At 47.9% G+C, this 21,803-nt stretch overlaps 1 protein-coding gene across 1 annotated transcript; it reads right to left on the bottom strand.

The window, feature by feature from the left end:
- Positions 1-3,171: 3,171 nt before the first annotated feature.
- Thbs1 (thrombospondin 1) lies at positions 3,172-19,024 on the bottom strand. The gene is made up of 22 exons (XM_076570333.1): positions 18,825-19,024; positions 18,219-18,313; positions 17,286-17,845; positions 16,363-16,438; positions 15,890-16,092; positions 15,669-15,791; positions 14,708-14,801; positions 13,330-13,503; positions 12,426-12,602; positions 11,934-12,107; positions 11,540-11,667; positions 11,272-11,424; positions 10,686-10,904; positions 10,232-10,339; positions 9,543-9,702; positions 9,292-9,410; positions 7,548-7,782; positions 7,134-7,361; positions 6,761-7,032; positions 6,265-6,362; positions 6,009-6,148; positions 3,172-5,250 (listed from the first exon to the last, which is right to left on the bottom strand). Exons 2-22 carry the CDS (start codon positions 18,283-18,285, stop codon positions 5,243-5,245), a joined length of 3,516 nt encoding a protein of 1,171 aa, XP_076426448.1. The 5' UTR covers positions 18,286-18,313; positions 18,825-19,024; the 3' UTR covers positions 3,172-5,242.
- Positions 19,025-21,803: the final 2,779 nt, after the last annotated feature.

The raw sequence follows: 21,803 nt of genomic DNA, 5'->3' as shown, positions 1-21,803 counted from the left end.
AGGAGAGCAGAGTCTGCTCCCTTGTTGGTGACGCTCCCTTTCTTTTCTTTTCTTTCTTTTTTTAAATAAATGCATTTTGAAATAGTTTATTTTTATTTTATGTACATTAGTATTTTGCCTGCGTGTATGTCTGTGTGAGAGAATTGGATCCCTGGAACTGGAGTTACTGACAGGTGTGAGCTGCCATGTGGGTGCTGGGAATTGAACCTGGGTCCTCTGGAGGGGCAGCCAGTACTCTTAACCACTGAGCCAGATGATATCTCTCTTAAATTGGAGTGTGATGGATTATTTATTATTCTCAGTCTGTTATGTTCCTGTGGAATGTGGGCCTTTAGCATGCAGGAAATAAAGGTGAACCTTATTAAGAGAAAGCCTGTAGCACTATTTCAAGAGAGAATGTTTGTCCAGTTCTGAGTCTGTAATCTGATCTCGTGAGAAGCTTTTATGGCCTCACGTGTATGTTGAGTTGGCTTCCTCATAGATGCAAGACTAGTTCATTCCTAATTCACAATAAGCTTATTGTGGCCCTGGCTTTAATACAGTTTGGATTACTGCATGTACAGTATTGTTCATTTCGTCAGCACACCTTTGTGTGCTGGCCCTGTTTGACATTAATGATAGCTTGCATATTTTCCTGACTTGTTGAAACGAAGAACTCTATAGCTATTCAAGCATCCACATCCTATGGATGTCTTTAGCCTGCCTTCCTGTTTCAGTTTGCTGCTTGTCCATTTCTGTTGATTTTGTTTTTGAGGTACAGGGGATTGAACCAAGGGCCTTGCACATGCTAGTCAAGCCCTCTACCATGGAGCCACACCCACAGCCTACTGTTCATCCATTTAAAATAGCAATGGCCCACACTGACGTCCATGTACTACAGTGTGGTTTGTCTTAATGCCTGAGTTTTGCTATGTGATGCTTGTAAAAGTTAAAAAAAAATCACAATCTTGGGTTCTCCCAGAACGATTTGTGGCACTCCTGGGTACTGAAGAGTTTGGTGGGAACAATCAGAGGGCAGAGGTGACGTGGGGGGCACTTGGAGTGGGACAGAGCGAAGCCATTATTGCCCACCAGACTTTCAGAGGAGTTTAGACTTTCTCCATCCATGCTTTTCTTGTCTGTGTGTGAAGGTGGGGGGGGGGGAGTGGAGCGACAGAGGCCGAGAGAAAGGGGAGGAGAGAGAAGAGGGAAGGAAGGTGAGAGGAACACAAAAGAAACCATTTCCATGGGAACTGCACAGGCTTATGACTTTACAGAATGCTTCTGCAGATGGTGTTTGAGGCATAAGGAACCCGGCTATTGCCAAAGTTAGGTAAGGGGAAGGTGATAATGACGTTTGGTAATGAACCTTTTAATTAAAAGGAGTAACATCATTCCACAGCATGCTAGCTGAAAGGGGCAAGGGTGCATAAGCAAGATATACGGTGTAATATAACAAGCAATCTCCTGATTGAGAACCAAACTGAGCCACGCCACGCCATGCCACGCCACACCACATCACACCACACCATACCATACCACACCACACCATACTGGCTTCCTGTAAAGCTGGGGTGTTTTCTCCAGAACAAGAATAAAAATTACAGAAGAGAGAAAGAGAGAGAGAGAGAGAGAGAGAGCGAGAGCGAGAGCGAGAGCACTTTAGGAAGGAATTCTCTAGACAGGACTCTTTAGTAAACCACCAACACTACCTTGGTTGTAAATTCTCCAGGACCCAGTTTATGGCCTTTCAGCCAAACAGTCCCAGAACACATGACAATAAACTCCTGTATGAGTCAAAAATCTATCGTCTTGATGATGTAATTCTCGTTTTTTAACAAGTCTTTAATCTGGTGTAATCTACTGACTTGAAGGTCGTTCTTACAGTAAAATGGAACAAGCCTGGCCTAAAAGCTCTGACCCGGCCACTTTTTCTGCCTCATCTTGGCATTCTCCATCAGTTTTGTTGCAATATTTTGCTAAAAATTAAATAGAATTCTCCTCCTGGAATCCACATATGGAGCAATCTGGGAGAAACTGATGCCACATTTCAGATAGTTTTCACTTTCAGATCATTTTCTCACCACATCCTAGTTCTCACTGCATCACGTGGGTCTGCAGGGTGAAGGGACACTTCATATTTGTCATTGTGCCACCCAGGTCAGTGGCTTTAGAACACTAGAGAAGGCTGGCCAGGGAGGCGATCCACCTCACACAGCCCGTCTTTTCTAGTGTTTCCCAGACCTCAAAGCCATCTTTCACCTGCTAGAATTTCTTCATTGATCTCTTCATTAGAACTAGAAATTAGTTGGATTTCCACATCCATGGTTAATCCACCCAAGACTTAAATTCTGCTTAGCATTTGAACAGGATTAGCATTCTCATCACTGAATAATTTCATGCACACATACATACCTTCCAAAATTTGCATTGCTGTAACAAAATGATCAAAACGGGTGTGTGTGTGTGTGTGTGTGTGTGTGTGTGTGTGTGTGTGTGTGTGTGTGTGTGCAGGTGCCTACAAAGGCCAGAAGAGGGCATAGAGGGCCTCAGATCCCCTGGAAGCAGTGTTACAGGAGCCAGTGAGCTGCCCACATGGGATGCTGTGACTAGGGTCCTCTTGAGGAGCAGCAGATGCTTCAGCCCTCTTACCTGCTGGGTCACCCCTCCAGCCCGTTTTGCATTGCTTTATTATCTGTTTTTGACCCAGAGTGTGTATTCTCCAAACTGTTGTCTTGAGCACTCTGCTGAGTCCAGGCCAGCTCTCCCCTCACACTTCTCTGAGAGCTGCCGTTCTGTGACCCTGCTGCCATCACTTAAGGTCAGGAGAAGTCACATGTCCTCACAGCTGTCCTTTCCTTTGTCACCACTGTTCCTTTAGAGACAGGACTGGACTTGGAGGATTCAACACAAGACACCCAATGTTAATAAAGTATGTAATGTTTCCTTTGAGGACTGGTGACCAGGGGTCATTTTTACTTTAAGGTTTTCACATGGCAGACTCATGCTTTGTGTCTCTTTCAAAAAATCTGGCAAATGTGTCTTCTGAGTCTAGTGTCTGTCAATCATATAGCAACCATGAATGCTGTTTCCTGCCACACTGCATATGTGCTATGGGTTAAGAATGGCTTTTGCCCACACCTCATGATAGCCAGACAGAAAAGAACAAAACAAACACGGACACCGTAAGTATAAATATAAATTTCCATATGATTTATTGTTGTTCCTTGTACATAAGAAACAGTAATATACAAGTTACACTGCTTTAGAATGTAAAATGGATAAAAATGTGTACAAAAAGCATGTTCCTAGAAAAAAAGGGCATTGCAAATAGTAAAAACTGGGAAGTAAAAAGCCAAAACAAAAAACGAAGAAACAAACTAAAACAAAACAAGGAAAACCAACATTTCTTCAATTCAGTGTGCAAACATATAAAAATAGAAATACTAACTCTACAGACAGTATTTCCTGATAAATTATTTAAATAGCATATCTACATATTCTGAGATCTCTATTCCAATGGCAATGCGAAAAAAAATAATTTATAAAAATAAACCAATGGTATACAAGATGATAGAATAAAACCAGAACTTTAAGAAGTTGTATTTAACATTTCAAAGCTATTTCTTTATTGGGATTATCTTCTGCGAAGGATTTTTATGCTATGTACAACACCGACTTAAGACACGACAGTAGTTTTAAGTTTATTGACACTTAAACTCTTTCTACTTGATCCAAAATTCTTTACTCAGTCACACAACAAATGAGGTAATGTTTGTATATAAGTTCCACCTTTGTCTCATTTGGGAAAATGAAAAAAAATGAAAAAAGGAAGGCGATTATGTTTTCTTCTCCCTGGAAACAGGCACAAGGGGTGGCGTGGACTAGCCTTAGAGTGTTCATGGCTCCCTTTACAAGGAGAAACTCGTGCAAACGGGCAGCCACCTAATTCCACTTGAAAAGACAGGAAATGAAGGGAGAAAAGCCCAAGGAGTCCAAGTCATTCACTCTAAGCCCCAAAGTGAAAGGTGGTGGCTTCTGCTGGCTTTCTGCACACTGACTTTGGAGAGGTCTGCCGAGCTGCTCAGCTACCTGCTCGCAAGCATTTGCCACATGCAATCTAATTCCAGGTAGAACAGGGTTAATAAATAATCGGTATTTACAATCTTACAGTCATAAAGACTCACTATGAGGATGATTCAGATAGCCCCACACTTCCTGTTTCAGTAACAATCCTTCAGACGGGTCCTCCAGAATAGGGAGAAAAAGAATATAAATATATTACATTGCTAAAGCGTTTGTTACACAAAAAAAAAAAAAAAAAAAAACAGAAGAGAAATGGAAAACTCCATGGTAACTGAGGGGGAAAAAAGAAAAAAGGAAAAGGAATGTTTTAGTTAGGTTGATTAAGAAATTTTGTGCCTTTCTAACCATAAAATAAAGGCGTGCTGCCCTCCCTGCAGAGGCAGCTAGAGCCCACTGAGATGGTCTCCTGTGCTCCTGCTAAATCTGCACATCGCATGTGCAGAATAAACTGACAGTTCCAGCGTTACCAGCCAAGGGCAGCCAGCACTGCCTTACACTTCTGACCCCCTACCCTGGCCACTGCAGGTGAAAGCGCCCCAAGGGAGGATGTCCAGAAGCCAGGCTTTCATCGATGGCTGGGTTAGCCCACACGAGCCAGCATGAGGAAATGCAACAAGTCTTTCTGTCCCCTGAAAACGATTTAGTACCGAACAAGTAACAGCTCCTCCATATTTTCTTCATACAATTGTCGCTGGGGTATGCATCCTCCCTAGTGCTTTGGCTCCTGCTTCCCCACTCCTGAGGACCTATGTCAGGGGGCGGGGGTTTGGTGCCGAGAGTTCCAGTGAGTCCTTCTTTCTCTGACATGCCTGAAAATGCTTCTGAGTGTGCTGCTCAGAGACGGCCTCACAGAAACCCTGGGCTCTGTGAGCAAGGCAGAGTGGAGCGGGCACCTTCCCAGCGGGAAGTAAATAGACACTTTTGCTTTCACAAAAGCAAACCAAAGTGATTCTTCACGTTCTTGGAAGATGCGTTCTCATTCATTAAAGGCCGAGAGTGCTGAGTCTGGGTTTGAAGACAGCATTTTCTTGAGGCAGGTCACGTGCTCTAGAAGTCCGCACTATGCAAGAAGAAAAGCAAGGTAGGCAAGGAGAAGTGATCCTGGCGGGGGTTTTTTCTCTAGCCCTTGGTTCCAGAAGGTGCAGTGCCAGCGCTGGTTATGATCGACAGCTAACGATTAGGAATCTGTTAAATGAACAAAGATATACATAATTGAATATGAAGTCAACAGGCATACAGTCATCTTAGTATTAATCGTCAGACTAACAACTCAGGGCTAACTTCTAGCTTTGACAGGGACAGAATCATGAGCCTCCCTACCCCATGCAGATTAGCATGTCTTGTGGTGTCATCCTTGTTTAGGTCATGTTTAGGCAGCCGTGTTGGTGAGACTTTACTCTTGATGTCTTTGCTCTTAATACCCAATGCCTTTGAGCTTGCAGACATCAGACTCGGTAAATAGGTACTAAGAAGTGGTAGGTCCAATGCTAGGCTCAGAGTTTAAGTAATCATGTGGTGAGGAAAAGGGAGGCAATAAAGCTAAGGTTATTAGTGAAAATCAATACTCTCTCTGCACCTGGTCTTGGGAAGAACAGCTTGTGTTGTGATGGCATGAAGATCATCATAAGCCAAGGGCGAGGTATGTAAGCACGCAGATCTTTAAAGTGCTACCAGTAAGGTCTAATGTTGGTAGCAACTTGCTTACTGTCTGCCTCTGACCTGTGTGGGAAGAGTTCAGAGACAAGCTGGCCTAGCTCCTATCTATAGACCTAGCTGGACTCTATAGACATCACTTCGTGTTTAGCATTGTATCCTCAAAAGCAAAACAGAAGTGACTCTTGCTCTCTCCCGGACATAGTCTTCAAATCAGAGCCTCCCGTCATTGTCAGCCTTGTTGATCTGTGGACATGTCAACTGTATATTCATCACAGTGTTGCTCCTACCTCGACATTCGTATTTCATGTCTGAGAAGAAGACCATTTCTTGAGAGAAGACAAATAGACCTAGTCTACCACCAGCGTAGGTTTTATCATAGATGGGTCCTGAGTCGGCCATGATTTTCTTTCCTTCATACATCACCACTCTGCACAGAAAAAGAAAAAGAAAAGAAAATCTCATTCATGAGACTGTTACTTCCTGGTCTTATCCTTTGAGCCTATTCGGTGTGACTACAGTGAAATCCAATCATCGCAATCTTACCTGATGTAACCTGTCTTTGGCCTGTGGCTGAGACGCCATCTGTAAGCAGTGAAATCCTTCCAGCCTATGTGACGGGGGTCATGCCACAGGGTGCGCACCTGAAGGAAAAGGACCAGAAAAGGTTGAAACACAGCTCCCTCCGAAGATTCCTATTTCATTCCACAAGAAACTGCTTAAAAGGCACCGAGTCGACCCGTATTTGGAGAAGGGGCAGTTTGGCTTTTCCCCAAGGCATCTCACACTTACTGTGTGCCACTCAGTGACTATAAACCAGAGAGAAGGAAAGGGAAGGAGGGTCTGGTTTGAAGTGGCTGGAGCTGCCTGAGGGCTTAAAGGGGAACTCTTGGTCAGAGCCCACTTGCTTCCAGCACACTATGGTTTTGTACCACGGTTGGTAATGCTGGGAACTTGACAGCCAAGACTCCCTGGTGCCGACTGTCTCCTGTACTCCCCCAGGGCCCATCAACTCTCCCTTCTAGATGATGTCGCTTCTTACCTGGCCAGGGGTGTTTCCTGTGTGCCAGAGAGCATTGCGCAGGTGCTCGCCAGGTCCTGTGGTGGAATTCACAACCTTTACCGACAGGCCCGAATATCCCTGAGCCCTGGTGGGGTTGGTGTCCCAGTAGGATTGAGTGACTTGTTTCCACATCACAACGTAGAAGCGGCTGCTGGACTGGTAGCCGAACACAAAGCCGGCATAGTCGTCGTCCCTCTCGGTGTTAATGAAGAAGGTACCACTGAAGTCCACGGCATTAAACTCATCGTAACCTGGAAGGCAAGGCCAGAGTTGGATTAAAGGCTCAACGATCATAATTCATATTTTCCTCCTTCCAGCATACCCCTCTGGATCTAAGGAACTCACTACTCACCTACAGCAAGACCAGGATCACAGTTTACAGTCTGGACAAGTTCTTTGCCCTGATGGCGTACAACCCAGTTAGGGTCATTTTGGGAGGTCCCTTTGGGATCTAGAGGAATCATCTGGAACCGGCGGAAATCGGTTTCACTGATGTCGACATTCTCAGGACAGATGTCATCAATGTCTGGCACGTTGTCATGATCAAAGTCGTCTTTGCAGGCATCACCTCGGCCATCACCTAAGGTCAAAGAAGGCAAAAGTTCTGTGAAATTATGAAATGCTATTATGAGTGGGTCACCAAGTTACAATCTTGTAAAAACTGGTGTTTTGTTCCTCTGTCCTCTCAGATGCTCCGTTTTCATTTCTTGTGTCTGGACAGCTAAGGAGTCAGTTATGCTGTTCGGTACTGACCACGGTGACTCACCATCAGAGTCCTTCTGGTCGGGGTTGGGCACCAGTCTGCAATTGTCCCTGTCATCAGGAATGCCGTCATTGTCGTCATCATGGTCGCAGGCGTCCCCTTTGCCGTCTTTATCATGGTCGGCCTGGTTGGCGTTAGGCACGTAGGGACAGTTGTCCATATTGTTCTGATGGCCATCCTCATCGATGTCCTGATTGTTGTCACAGGTGTCCCCTATGCGGTCGGAGTCAGAGTCCAGCTGGAAGAGAGGCATCAACGGCGGGTGAGCCAAACAACAGACACCAGGGTAAAGGGAACATTAATGCCCCGGGGCAGGGAGCATTCTCTGCGTTGGACATAGATACGGGACTCATGTTTACTTCTCTAGTACCACAGAAAGACACACTAAGTTTTAAAGAGAGTTTTACCTTGATCCTTATTTTTACATGAAAATTGAGAAGAGAGATTTAATATTTTAAAAATATACATCAGAAGACTTTCTAATTAACACAGAGTTATTTTTAAATCACTCGAGGGAATGCAATGTTTATTATTTATATCTTAATGTACATTTTGTAATTTCCCATTGACATCAAAAGCAAATATTGACAGGCCAACCTCTACTCTAGGCCTTGAGTCATGGCAGTGGTCTATGCAGACTGTCTGCATAATATGTATGAGACATTAATTACTTTTTTGTTTTTGAGGCTTTTGGATTTCTACATCTATTCCATAAAGATTTCATCTGTTGGATAAAGTCAAACTCTAAATTTTTTTTGAAGCAGACTTTCCCAGAGTCCATAGCATTTGGTATGTGTGAGGTGCTTAGGGACCATTTCTATAAAAACTGGATGCTTCCTTGACACTATTTATACTCTTTGCTTTTGAGGTTTTTATATAATGATTGAATTTGCTTATAAAATTTATTCTAATCTGAGGAATCGGAAGCCCACTCAGTGAGGTTAACTGCTATTTCAGATGTTTAATGTCTGGTAGACCCAAACTCAGAGGAGGCCATCTCAGTGCCACGTGGCCAGCAGAGAATACAGGCCCTCAGGGTTTCCTATGATGATGGCTTTAAGTCATCTTGCTTTTAGTATGATATAACTTCCTAATTAGGAGAAACTTCAATTCTCATTTCTCTAATCCTTAAAAAAGTTCTGTTCAAATTTCGGATTGCTAAACCTTTCAGAAGCATCATTTTAGAAAACAGAAAACCTGCTGAACTTTTCCCCTACATGCGATGCACGGTGATAGGAAAGGGAACACTCTACTGGGAGCCCGTGTGTTACACGCATCTGCACCATTGGTAGCACCCCAGCTTGTGCCGGGAGGAGCCCACGAGGCTGGGCTCATTGGGAGAATGGGAGAAATTCTCCAGCTTTGAGAAGTATTTCAGCTTCCTGATTCCTGGTGGACTCTCTTGCTAGCCACAACACAGGTGCTTATTTTGCTTCTGGACACTGCCTTCCTCTGTCTCACATGCGTCGGATAGGACTGTAGAACTGTCCATCCCAGCTCTTTGTGTAATTTGTCTTAATGGTGGCAGCAAACAGGACTGAGGTCACAGGGTTTCCACACTAACCCCTGGAAGAGTTTGCCAAGGGTTCATGTCAGGCAAACTCTACAGGCACACATTGCAAATGGCTCTGGCTGTCCTGGGAGCCCCAGTAATGGGAGGGTTTGACGTCTCTTGAACTCACTGTTTTAAAGGCATAGAGAGGAGACACAATAGCTCACCGAGAGATTCTGAAAGGAGTCTACCTACCTGGTCTGGATTGTGTTCCAGGGGGCAGTTGTCACACTGATCTCCAACCCCATCCATGTCAGTGTCCCTCTGGTCCACATTGTAAACATACTGGCAGTTGTCTCGCTCATTGAGGATTCCTGCGGAGGAGGTGCAGATGGGAGCTGAGTCCTGAGGCCCCTTATATTTCAACTGAATCATTCATCAACAGCCACCAGGTAAGCTGCGCCTGTCACCGTCTCTTCAGGCTGTCAAGCCGGGGGATGCCTTACCGTCTCCGTCGATGTCCACGGCACAGGCATCTCCCTCTCCGTTGTTGTCTGTGTCTGCCTGGTCAGGGTTGTGGTTGTAAGGGCAGTTGTCACAGCGGTCTCCCACATCATCTCTGTCGTAGTCATACTGGGCCGGGTTATAATGGAATGGGCAGTTGTCCTGCAAAGAGGAGAAATGGACGCTCTGTGATGCTGCCTGGGAGACCAGCTGATGCCCTCAACCTCATACACAGTGTTATACACCCTCAAAGGTCTGCAGCAGTTGACCTTGTACTTGGTCAATACACTAACTGAGTATTCAGCGTAAGTAAAATATCAAGACAGGAAGATGTGATGGATGAAAACTGGATTTCTTTTTGGTTACAATTAAGAGAGATACAGGACATAACTTATCGTCTCAGCTCTCATTATAAAAACACACGCATTTAGACATTACATCTGAATTGATTCTGGGGAGCAGAATGCTAAGTGTATTTGCTGTAATTTCTCAAAACTGGGGGAGGCGGTGATGAAAAACGAAACTCTAACAATCCTTTAAGCAACATCTGTGTCCTCGAACGATGGAGACACAGTGACCAGTTTCTAACTGTCCTGTAGATCGGTGTGGTATGTTTTTGCTATCACTCTGCAATGCCTGCACATCCTAGTGTCTCGGGATGAAGGGGGGATAGAGAGCATGTTGTCCCTACCCTGTCATCCGGGATCTTGTCGTTGTCGTCATCGTCATCACAGGCATCGCCGATCCCATCTCTGTCATAGTCTTCCTGTCCCGAGTTGGGAAGGTTGGGGCAGTTGTCCTAAGAAGGAGACACACGTGACAGCGACAGTTAGCATGGGCACATACCTGGAGGGCCACACCGGGATAGCCTAATAGGATGCTCAGGTGCAGGCATGCTTTTATGTCAGGGTGAAGCCTCGAAGGGTATTTTGGGAGGCTGCTCTTGTGGAGTCTGTATAAATACTCTAGGCTCCATACCTCCTGTCTCATTCAAGATCTTGGCACCAAAATGACTCCATGCTAATGGGTGTCAGTGCCCTTCTGTGTCTGGGAGATTTAGTCTTTGTCTCGTTTTCAGTTTTCCAACACCCAGAATTCCTTCGCATACTCCCGAGAGGGGAACCTGTGAGGGCGGCTGGCCGTACCTTTTTGCAGTGGTAGGTTGCGTTGGCCACACACACCAGGTTCTCGTTAGGCCAGCCGTCGAGGTCTGTGTCCTCTCCACAGATGATGCCATTGCCCGCGTAGCCAGGCTTGCACTCACAGCGGTACATGGGGTCGCTGTAGTGGCCCAGGTAGTTGCACTTGGCATTCTTGTTGCAGTCGTGCGTCCCATCTGTGCAGGGGTTTCGTGGCTTGCACACCTGAGGGTACAGGGTCCCAATGCTATCACAGAATGTTCGAAAGCCCCAAGACACCAGAGAGTCCAGACCCCTCCCATCCTGACGCGACAGTGGCCCCGTTAGGAGAAAGGTGGGATTCCTCTGTCCCTCTCCACTCTCTCTGAGTATACCCAGGCTACTGGCAAATGCTGTTTTACACTGAATTTTCTTGGAGCTGCTCAGCTTCTAAAACATGGCATGTGCAAGCCCACCCGGTCACAGCTTCTCTCGGCCCCGCATTTTCGAATACGTTGGCTGCCCACTGTGCATGCAGTGAGTGCCCTCTCTGCCCGTCAGTTGTTGGGCCGAGGACAGCCCTCTTCTACTCTGGCCCACTTCTCTACTCTACCTGTTTGTTGGCCATGGCGTGTTCGACACCCCGGCCGAAGGGCTGTGAGCCAGTGAATCGTGGTGGGCAGGGCAGGCAGTTGTAGCCAGGGTCTGTGTTCTCACACCGGTGTTCTCCATTGTGATTGAAGCAGGCGTCGGGCACTTCTTTGCACTGTGGACGAAGTGAGATTTTGCTTAACAATTGGCAAACACCGTCTTAAGGAAGGGCCCTGGGCCGGGTTAGCTGCTTTCTCCGTTCTGATACCTTAGAGCCGCTGGTTGCTTACCTCATCAACATCCTTGCACTGGATGCCATTTCCACTGTAGCCAGGAGGACAGGCACCACATTTCCAGCTACCATCAGGATAGCTGGTACACTTGGCACCAGCAAAGCAGGGGTTGGACAGGCATCCATCTGAGATGAGGCAAGAGACAGGGAAATGGTTGGGTCTAAGTTGCCATTACCACGTTGTGCTACTTAAAAACGGTACAGAATAAGACATTGTAGGGCCTTTGCTACTGGTAATGGTCCCCCCCCCCCCCCCCACTGCATCTTAGAGTAATCAGACGACCAGGACCAGTCAAAGCCGGATAATCTCCCTCCCCCCTGGTGAGTCCTGACTTGACATTCACAAAACAGAAAGCTCCCAGGGTGGTTTGGTTGCTGGCTTCACAGCTTACCAATTGGACAGTCCTGCTTGTTGCAAACTTGATTTTCAGTCACGTCACCAACACAGTCTTTGCCTCCGAACTGGGGTGTGGGGTTGTTACAGAGCCGGCTGCGTCTCTGCACGCCTCCGCCACAGGTGACAGAGCAGATGTCCCATGGTGACCAGGGACCCCAGCCTCCATTGACTGTAAGAAAATGAGTCACATGTAAAAATCCAGTTTTCAGGTGCCTTCGCTGTCCCAGAAACCTGTCCTGAGCCTGTCAGAAATGCTTTCGAATCCAGCCCATGGGGAGAATGTTTGGGAATTGGGGATGGCTGAAATGGTTTTCTTTCTGTTTTCCATTAAAAGAAGCTGCTGAGCACGCAGGACTTGGTTTCTGTTTGTTTCTCTAGTGAGTGGGCTCCCATGCTCCACGGCCCACTGAGCTGGAGGCCACAGATAGGAGGCCACCAGCTGGGTACAGCCGCCTCCCATATGTCCCTGGGTCAGGCCCACACTTACTTGGGCAGGCATCTTTCTTGCAGGCTTTGGTCTCCCGAGCTTCACCCTCACAGGGCTTCCCGTTCATCTGGGGGCTGGGAGAGTTGCAGAGCCGGATCCTTGTGATAACACCATCACCACAGGTCACGGAACAAGACGACCATGGGGACCAGTGACTCCAGCCACCATCCTGCTTAACTGAAAGGTAAATCTGATGGTCACAACTGGGGCTGCCCTGGAGAAGGCCACAAAGAAAGTATCAGACACCAATAATTCTAGCAAGTGAGCAATGGCCACTTAAACAAGTGTGCAGTAGAAACTATGGCCACATGCCAATGTCAGTGGAAAAACTAGCACAGGAAAGATGGTATTTAGCTGTCTGTGTGAGCTGATGTCATTAGCTCAACATTTATAGGCTACTGGCCAAGAGCCAAGCTCTATTCTAATTGTTTCGTGTGCCTTATCTAGAGAAAATGCCTAATAAAACTTTATCAAGAATGGTTATTGTTCCCATGTAATAGATGCGGAGGAAGCTCGGAGAGGGAAGGTCATTCTCAGGAGTGCAGAGATTAGGAGTGCAGAGATCAGGAGTGCAGAGATTAGGAGTGCAGAGATCAGGAGTGCAGAGATTAGGAGTGCAGAGATTAGGAGTGCAGAGATTAGGAGTGCAGAGATCAGGAGTGCAGAGATTAGGAGTGCAGAGATTAGGAGTGCAGAGATTAGGAGTGCAGAGATCAGGAGTGCAGAGATTAGGAGTGCAGAGATCAGGAGTGCAGAGATTAGGAGTGCAGAGATTAGGAGTGTAATTGCGGCTCCGATCCCAAGCCCAGAACCTGTGCCCTCAGACTCCTTGCTGTGGAGCTGCCCTTGGTGGTGACAACATTGAGAAGTGAGATTGCCACCCCTTCGCCGCCTTGGTGCTTACATCTCTTGTCACACTCCTGAATGTGGCAGGTCCTCGTCTGTACTGAAGAGCCCTCACATCTGTTGTTGAGGCTGTCACAGGAGCGACCACGTTGCTGAATTCCATTGCCACACGTTGCCGAGCAGGACGTCCACTCAGACCAGGGGGACCAGCCATCATCAGCAGAGTCGCTGGCTGTGGGGAGAAACAGGATCATTTGGCCCCTGTATCTAGGATAAACTGCTCTTTAGAGGGCTCCGTTCAGGGCCCTTCGTTGCCTGAGGTTGCAAAGCAATGGGTTTCTTTTTAAAATCCTTCTTTTCTCCATACTTCTAGCTTTATGGAAGCATGATTAACAAATAGAAGTTGTTGATATTTGTGTGTACGCCAGATGCTTGGCTACCCAAGTGATAACGAGAGTGGAGCTCATCATTTCACAGGCTTTTGTGTGGTCTGGGGTTTTCATGCTTTTCACAAGAGGAGAATATGCTTGCTTACCATCTGCTTAGACACGTGTGACAATGACATGTGTCGCCTATCAGAGGACAGGGGACTGTCATTTCCATTTGTCATCGGTTGAAAGTCTTCCTAGCAAACCCTAATTTAGGCTCACAGCTCTGCTAGCTCTCAGCCGGCTTTCTTCCCTGTAACTCACACCTCCGACAGATGTTGGACAGAAAGAGATAATTCAGAAAAACATCGTTGTGCCAAAATTGCTCCCATGGGATTGATTATTCTGACCCATGGCTCATGTGTGTCACTCTGTGCGTGTGAGTAAAGGGAAATTCGACATCCCTGATTTCTCTCTGATCCACGATGAGTCACTTTTATGACTTGCACTTTCTGCATTAAAATAGCTCCTCAACAAAGTGATTATACGGGCAACAAGCCCCAGAGGCAGACTGTCTCAGAGCGGTATAGTAGCTGATTTCTGTTATTACCCTGGAACTTCAGCAGATCCTAATCTCTTAGGTTTCCTCTCACTGCAGATAAAACAGGTAGCTTTTCAACCCTCAGTCCAATGCTTATACCAGTTTCTATAAATTCTCTGGTGGATAGTTTTCTCTAACAAAAAGATGAATTTCTAAAAGCAACCAGCTTAAGACTACTGCCATATTCAACTCTTCTCCTCACAGCATAACACCAGAACCCATAAACTCCATCAAGATCATTGCCTATGCCATAATCCAGATGGAAGGTTAAGGTTTGGTCACCGTGGAAGCTTGGGTTCTGTTCAAACAGACTAGCTTTTAGTTACCTAAGTCCACTCTGCAAGAATCTGCCTGGAAAAGTCTGATGGAGCTGGGAGGGGCTGGGCTCCAGTGCTGTGCCCAGCTGTCAGGATGCCCCCAAACTGAGCTAGCCACTGAAGAATGGTTATATCATTTTAGGAACTTACGCCAACACCGTGGGCAGCATTCTCCATCAGGAACTGTGGCATTGGAGCAGGGCATGATGGGGCAGGACACCTTTTTGCAGATGGTGACTGAGTTCTGCAGGGCAAGTGAAGGAGAGGGAAATGTGTTACCAAGCATATTGCAAAGAGGAGCTTTCTGTGACATTTCCATTATAAGCCATGACTCAGTCAGGGCAGTAAGCGTTCTAGCAGAGCAGTTTTTATAGGAGGGACGTCTCTGCTGGATCTGCAGACCTCAGTGTCACCAAGTTGCAGGGTGAATTCTCACTCCATTCTTTGGAAAGTTCTTTTTAACTGCTGCTCTGTCAGGTGTGGAAGTTATAGAACAGCACATTTGTATAAGGGAAATCAACAAACTTTGTAGCCCATATCTCATAGCATCTCAAATGCAGATACAGCTTTATCACATTTTAGAGAAAAAAAATCAGAATTTAATGGAGGTTATGTCTCAAATTCAGTCACCAGTGGTTCGCATTTAAGCTTTGTTTTTCCTGGTGAGCTAGAGATCTGAACAGTGTTAGAAGAACCTCCTTGCCAGAGCTGAATACCAATCAGGGCTGGTCAAAAAAGAACGCTCTAAGCAGGTTTTATGTACCTGACATTCAATACTTGGTCTTTGAACACTAAAGCAGCTAAATTATTCCAATGTTTAGGTAGGTTTGTTCTCTTAGCTACTCAGCCTGGTGCATAATTAAGACTTTGATAACCCTTCTGAGAGCTAAAAAGGACTCTGTAGAGGTAAAAAAGATTTTGTAGATGTTATAATTACATATTAAAGAAAAAAAATCACTTTGGTCGCAGGCCAGGGCACATTTAAAAAATGTGTGTGGTCACTTGAGTATCTCCCAAGACACAGGCCATCAATTCTTACTGCAGTTTGTGAGTGTCCCTTACCTGAGACACAGGCCATCAATTCTTACCGCGATCTCTGAGTGTCCCTTACCTGACAGTGGCACTCAGTACAGCTATCTACGGTCCACTCCTCATTGTTCTTGTACTGGATTCCATTGTGGAAGCAGAGGGGAGGCCGCCTCAGCTCACTGGCCAGTTCTCTGTTCTCCTCGGTCTGAAAGGGGAGAATGCTCGTGTGAGTGTCCAGTCTCCCATGGGACCACCTATGGTGATCCTCAAGGGCTGGCAAACGAGAGAGCAGAGGCCACTGACCACTTTTCGGATGCTGTCCTGGAGCGTGGTCACGATGGTGCGCAGGCCCCTGAGTTCCAGGACCATGCTGGATAGTTCGTCACAGGAGAGGCCGCAGATGGCTTGCAGGTCCTTTGTTTTGTGGCCGATGTAGTTGGTGCGGATAGCAGGGCTGGAACCATTCACCACGTTGTTGTCAAGGGTGAGGAGGACGTTGGTAGCAGCTGAGAAACAACATGTAATAGAAAGGCTTCAACAGCTGGCCTCCCAGCCCCTGCAGGTTCTTGGTCGTCAAAGACATCCCATTTGGGATGAGGGATGAATGTAGAAGGGGTGCATGCATGTGAGGAATACCCTTTGAGGGTCACTTTTGTATACTTCAACTACGTCCCCCCTGGGACGTTGTGTATAAATCCTACTGCTTATTTATCAGGGTGTTTTTTGTGGAATTCCCCAGAATTCTCCAAATCTCAGAAACACAGGGGGATACTCACAGCTGGAGCAGCCTTTGTTCCTGAGAATGTCTTCTGGGGTGGTTCCAAACACAAACCTCACATTCTGCAGCACCCCCTGTGGGCAGAGGACACACACTGTAGAATGCTGGGGGTGGGGGTGGCACAGCCTGCCTCATTCCGCTTGGAAAGGCATGCGGTGAGTTTAAAAGAACTGGTTTAAGATCACCCGGCCAGAGTATCACACACACACACACACACACACACACACACGGACGTAAACTGCCAAACAACATCCAAATCCTAATTGTGTCTTCTGCCAATTTGAGCAATTTACAAAGAATCCAGTTATCTGGTTATCAGACTGCTTGGGGTACACAGGAAATGGAATCTGATCCCAAGTCTGGAGGACAGGATACTCTGATACTCCCCAGTGTCAAAGTTAATGTGGGAGTTCAAAGCCATGCTTGGAAAAAAAAAAAAAGAAGAAGAAGAAAAAGAAAAGAAAAAAAGAAAAAAAACAAGGCAGAACAGCACATGACCAGACTACCTTGGATCCAGACTGGAAGCATCCAGAACACCCTACCCAGGGACTCAAATGCTGACAAAGTATCCTTTTCAAGCCACATTAAAACTGGTAGGTGATTTGATACAAGTTATTTTCCTAAGAGTGTACAAGGAGTGTCTGATACTGGAACAGGCTGAGTGTAGTAGGGCAACCATTTATCTCTCTGGGTAGCTTTGAAAGCATGGTTCCCAGGCCCTGGATCATTACAACTTACTCGTATTAGAAGTGAAATTTCTCAGGCCCCTCACCTGACCTACCAAATCTGAACCCTGGAGTTTGCGGCAGCGGTGTATGATTTAACCAGCCCCCCTGGGGTTGTCTGATGCTCCCTGTATTTGGGAATACTTTAGTCTACAGACATCTCCACATAGCCCTCGTGGCAGGTAAGAAGACTTACCTGAAAATTGTCATTGACATCTCCCTTTGCGATGCGGAGCCTGGCGACACTGGCCAAATCCCTGGTAAAGATGCTCTGGATGGGAACGTCCAGCTCAGCGCTCTCCATCTTCTCACAGTCAATGTAGAGTTGGGCTCTGTCTTCTTGCACAAACAGAGTGATGGTCTTCCACTGGCCAGTGGCCAGGAGAGCTTCCTCCACGGACACCACTTGTTGCTTCCCGGGCAGGCTCAGACTCAGGTCCAGGGTGCCTGCTTTGCCGTTGGAGACCACACTGAAGATCTGGCCAGTACGATCTTTCCGCTCCACAGCCAGGAGTGTGCCACGAGTCTTCTTCATCTGCCTCAAGGAAGCCAGGAAGATGAAGCCTTTGTCGGCCCCCACAGCATCCAGTAGGTCTTGGAACTTGTCATCAGGCACAGGGGGAATCAGGTTGGCATTTTCAATCCGGAAAGCAGGGCTGGACTGGTCAAGGCCCTTCACCAGTCGGCGGCCGGAGCCCTTGCGGGCAGCTCCAATGAGTTCAAAGATGTCAAACACACTGTTGTCTCCCCCAGACTCTGTAGGGTGGGAGAAGATAATCAGCTTTCGAGGCTGGGGGTGAGGGTGTAGGTCTTGGCTGTGAGGGGGCAAAGTGAGAACTCTTGGTGGTCACCGAGAGCTCAATGACCACGGAGAGGGAAACTGCGCCTTGGCACTAAGGGCTCAGAGGACCCAGCCTAGGGAGGACACAGGAGGGGTAGACCTGAGCTGTCTTGTACCCCCTCTACAGAGAGAGAGAGAGAGAGAGAGAGAGAGAGAGAGAGAGAGAGAGAGAGAGAGAGAGAGAGAGAGAGAGATGAAAGAGAGAGAGACAGAGAGAGAGACAGAGAGAGAGACAGAGAGAGAGACAGAGAGAGAGAGACAGAGAGACAGAGAGAGACAGAGACTCACCTGGAATGCGATTGCTGCCGCACATATGCAACAGGAACAGGACACCTAGTCCCCAGACCAGCTCCATGGTAGAGCCTTTGTGGCCAGCACAGAGCCTGTGGCAAGAAGCGCAGGAGGTTAGAGTCAGAGACCAGGAGGGCAGCGGTGTGTGTGTGTGTGTGTGTGTGTGTGTGTGTGTGTGTGTGTGTGTGTGTGTGTGTGTTGAAAAGAACGGCAAAAGGATTTAGTTTCCAGAGGGCATCCAGTAAAAACTGAGAGCGCCAGGCGCAGGGGATTGTGAAGTTCCACGAAGAGGCGCATAAAGTGATTTGGGGTTTTCCCTTGCAGCCCTTTAGAATGTACTTGGGGATACGGACAGCAAAGGTCAGAGACTTTTGAGAAAAGGTGAGAAAGTCTGGGGGTGTCTTGGAGGAACTGTTTGTGAACCCTAAGGCTGGAGAGAACCAGCTCCGGAAAGTTCTTTCCAGCGGCTAGACCGGGCATGATGAGGGACAGTTAGGGCAAGCAGACCGGGAAAAGTAGGAGACGGGGAGTCGCTCGACCGTCTGCATCCTAGGGGCCGGAGGTGGCTGGCCAGGTGCTCGGCGGCGGCGGTAGGTGGCTTACCTGTGTGCACCGGGGCGCGGCAGCCGGGAGTGGCGGCAAAGGTACAGCAGAGGACAAGGACGGAGGACAAGGACGCCGAGTCTGGTGGAGACGCTGGGGCGGCCGGTGCGCCCGGAGAGTCGGTGGCGGGACTGTCGGGATTGCCTGCAGGAGTCCGATGAGGCTGGCTGAGTCCGGGCAGTGGCTGGCTCGGCAGAGGAGCCCTGGACCATTTAAAGGGGCGCTCGCATTCCTGGGAATCGTCCTGGCCAATAGGAGTAGCGGCAGGAAGCGGAGGGGGGCCAGGGGGGGAGGACAACACGGGTTCCTCTCTCCGCCTCCCGCCCCCCCCCCCCCCGCTCCCCCGTCCCCCCCCCCCCGCGGCTGCCTGGCGTGCAGCTCGAGGGCTGAAAGTGAAGGGGGAGACACTGATCGGGCACAGGAGCCCTGGAACTTCTCAGAAAAATAGGTCTCCACCCACGCAGCCTTGGCGTACTCGGGCTCAGCGCTTAGGCTCTTGCGCCACGGGGGCTGGAGGCGCTCCTCCTGAGGGTTCCCAGACACGGGATGCTCCTTCGGCGATCACCTAAGACCCTTTAAGGGGGTTTTCACTAAAGCCTGTCTCCCTGAATGCCTCAATGACGGAGACACTTGGAGATGAGAATGTCTGGTTTAAAAATAAAAGTGAAAAGGGTAGTGTGTCAGAACTCTAATAGGGTCTATCCTGGTGGGGTGGGGGATCCCACGCCACCTGTGCTTAGCGTTCCACTCCTGCCCCGCACGCCTGCCCTCCGCCTGACCCACTGAGGGTGGCAAGTGCAGGGCAGCCAGGGCCAGCAGCAGGACCGGGCACCGAGGTCCCTTCCCACTGTCCAAGTCCAGAGTTCTTCCCCAGTTCTAATGTGCGTCCTCAACTCGCCGCTTGGGGGCGGTATATGTATTCTGATTTAGGGGATCCCGGACGGATAGTTTCTAGGGGCATTTTAAGGAAGCGGATTCGTGCCCAGCTCCTGCAAGGCAAGACTGACATTGTGTCTTGAAAAACAGTTTTGTGCCCACTCGTGTTTCTTAACGTGACTGGTTGGAGAATTTGCTGAACCGTCTGGCTCCAGGATCTTACCCTATTTACAGAACCGACCCGTAGAGTAATAAATAACTCTCTGCCTATTATTTTATTCCCCATTTTTCTCCCTAAACGTTCTTTTCATTTTTCGGCTCCCGAAACCGAGGTGTGGGTTACATTTCTGTGGGTATACACATTTCCACGAGCCGGCTGCTGCCTGATGCTCCTGTCTCTGAAGTCTGATCTTCATGCCACGGGTCCCAAGCCAAGATGACTCCAGCTTCCTGGAATTCCATTCATCTCTTTGGGAAGGGACGTCAGTGGCGTGGCGTAGGGATGCTTCCCCAGCTGTGGTCCTTCGTGAACAGGCTTGGCTCTGAGTTCAGGGACCCAGGTAAAAGCATTACCAAATAAGGATTTCAGCAGAGTCAGGGTGGGGGCAGGCCGAGGGACCGCTGGGCCTCCCTCCCCTTATCGGTTACACCTGGCTCGATTCCCAACTCTTGGAAACACCCACGACTTTATGCTCATCACACAGCAATTTCACTTTCCTTGTGTGGGAGGTGTTCTGTGACAAGGTGTGTGTGTGTGTGTGTGTGTGTGTGTGTGTGTGTGTGCAGGAGGGGCCTCACAGAGTGTTTCCTAGTTACCCAGGGTACACAGCAAGTGCCTCCCGTTGATAAGTATGTTCCTGACACATGTTTGTTTATTGGACTTCAAATAGAACAAGGAGTAAAAGCCTCTACTGGACGATTAGTCAAGTTAGATTCCTGTCCTTGAAGTCACGGGCACTGACTCATCAGCACAGTGAAGATTCTGGAATCAGCTGCCATGCTTGTTCTTTGCTTCCGGTTCCTTCCTCGGGTCCTCTTTGCTCTGTGAAAGGCGATTATTTTAAATTTCCTGCTTAGCACTAATTCTTCCTGGTGGGGCCCTTAGGAACTAACTCTTCCTGGAAGGCAGGCAGGTAAGGTCTCAGGGTCCCCTTCCTCTTGATTTTGTACCACAGAGATGAGCAGAAGAGACCCACAGAGGTTAGGATGTTCCTCTCCTTGTGAAAACCGGTCTACTTCCCTAGGCTGAGCCACAAGGGTGCTGATGGAACAGGAGCAAGCAAGCGCTGCCCCTTCAGGCCAGGAGCTGCCCGGACTGAGGGGTGTGGGCAGCTTGCAGGCAGCTCAAGACAGGTTTTGACCTCTATGCTTTTCAGACACCGCATCATGGAAGAGCTCTGTTGTTAGAGAAAGTTGGCAGTGGCCTAGGAGATGTTGAGGATAAACACAGTCCTTCCCTAAACACAACATGGCAATCCAGCTGTCCCTGTGAAAACAAGGTTGCAGAGGAGGAGGTTCCGAGGCAGCTGTTAGGCTCACGCCCACATCCCCCACATACTGTGACCAGATTAGAGAAACCCAGCATATTCTTGGGGCATTGTAGATAATCATGGGAAGAGGAAAGAGTTACCACCTTAAATGTGGGGGATTAAAGTCTGTCTGTGTGCATGTGTATGTGTGCCTCCACCCCTCTGTGCGTGCTTGCGTGTGTGTGTGTGTGTGTGTGTGTGTGTGTGTGTGTGTGTGTGTGTGCTCAGTGAGTAGAAGCACAAACTCCCCTCCTGCTTCTTTGTCTTATATTCATTATTCTCACTTGGCCTCCACACTTCCTGTTAGGACTCACGGTTCCTGGCCATAGCTCCCTTTCTGCTTTCTCCTTAAAGCTAGATTCTGCATACTAGAGAAAATGTATCATTTGTCTTTCCGAGTCTATCTTATTTCACTTAACATAGTAATCTCGGGTCCTGCCCATTTTCCTGCAAAGTCATAATTTCATTGTTTTTTTTAATAGCTGAGTAAAATTCCCTTTGTGTATATGTACTTTATTTTCTTCTTGCATTAGTCAGTTGATGGGCCTCTAGCCTGCTTCCATACCTTGGCTAT

The sequence above is a fragment of the Peromyscus maniculatus genome, chromosome 4, assembly GCF_049852395.1.
Source record: "Peromyscus maniculatus bairdii isolate BWxNUB_F1_BW_parent chromosome 4, HU_Pman_BW_mat_3.1, whole genome shotgun sequence".
In the NCBI taxonomy this organism is placed as follows: Eukaryota; Metazoa; Chordata; class Mammalia; order Rodentia; family Cricetidae; genus Peromyscus; species Peromyscus maniculatus.
The sequence above is the reverse complement of the archived record's forward strand: the minus strand, read 5'-3'. Positions and strand labels throughout refer to the sequence as shown.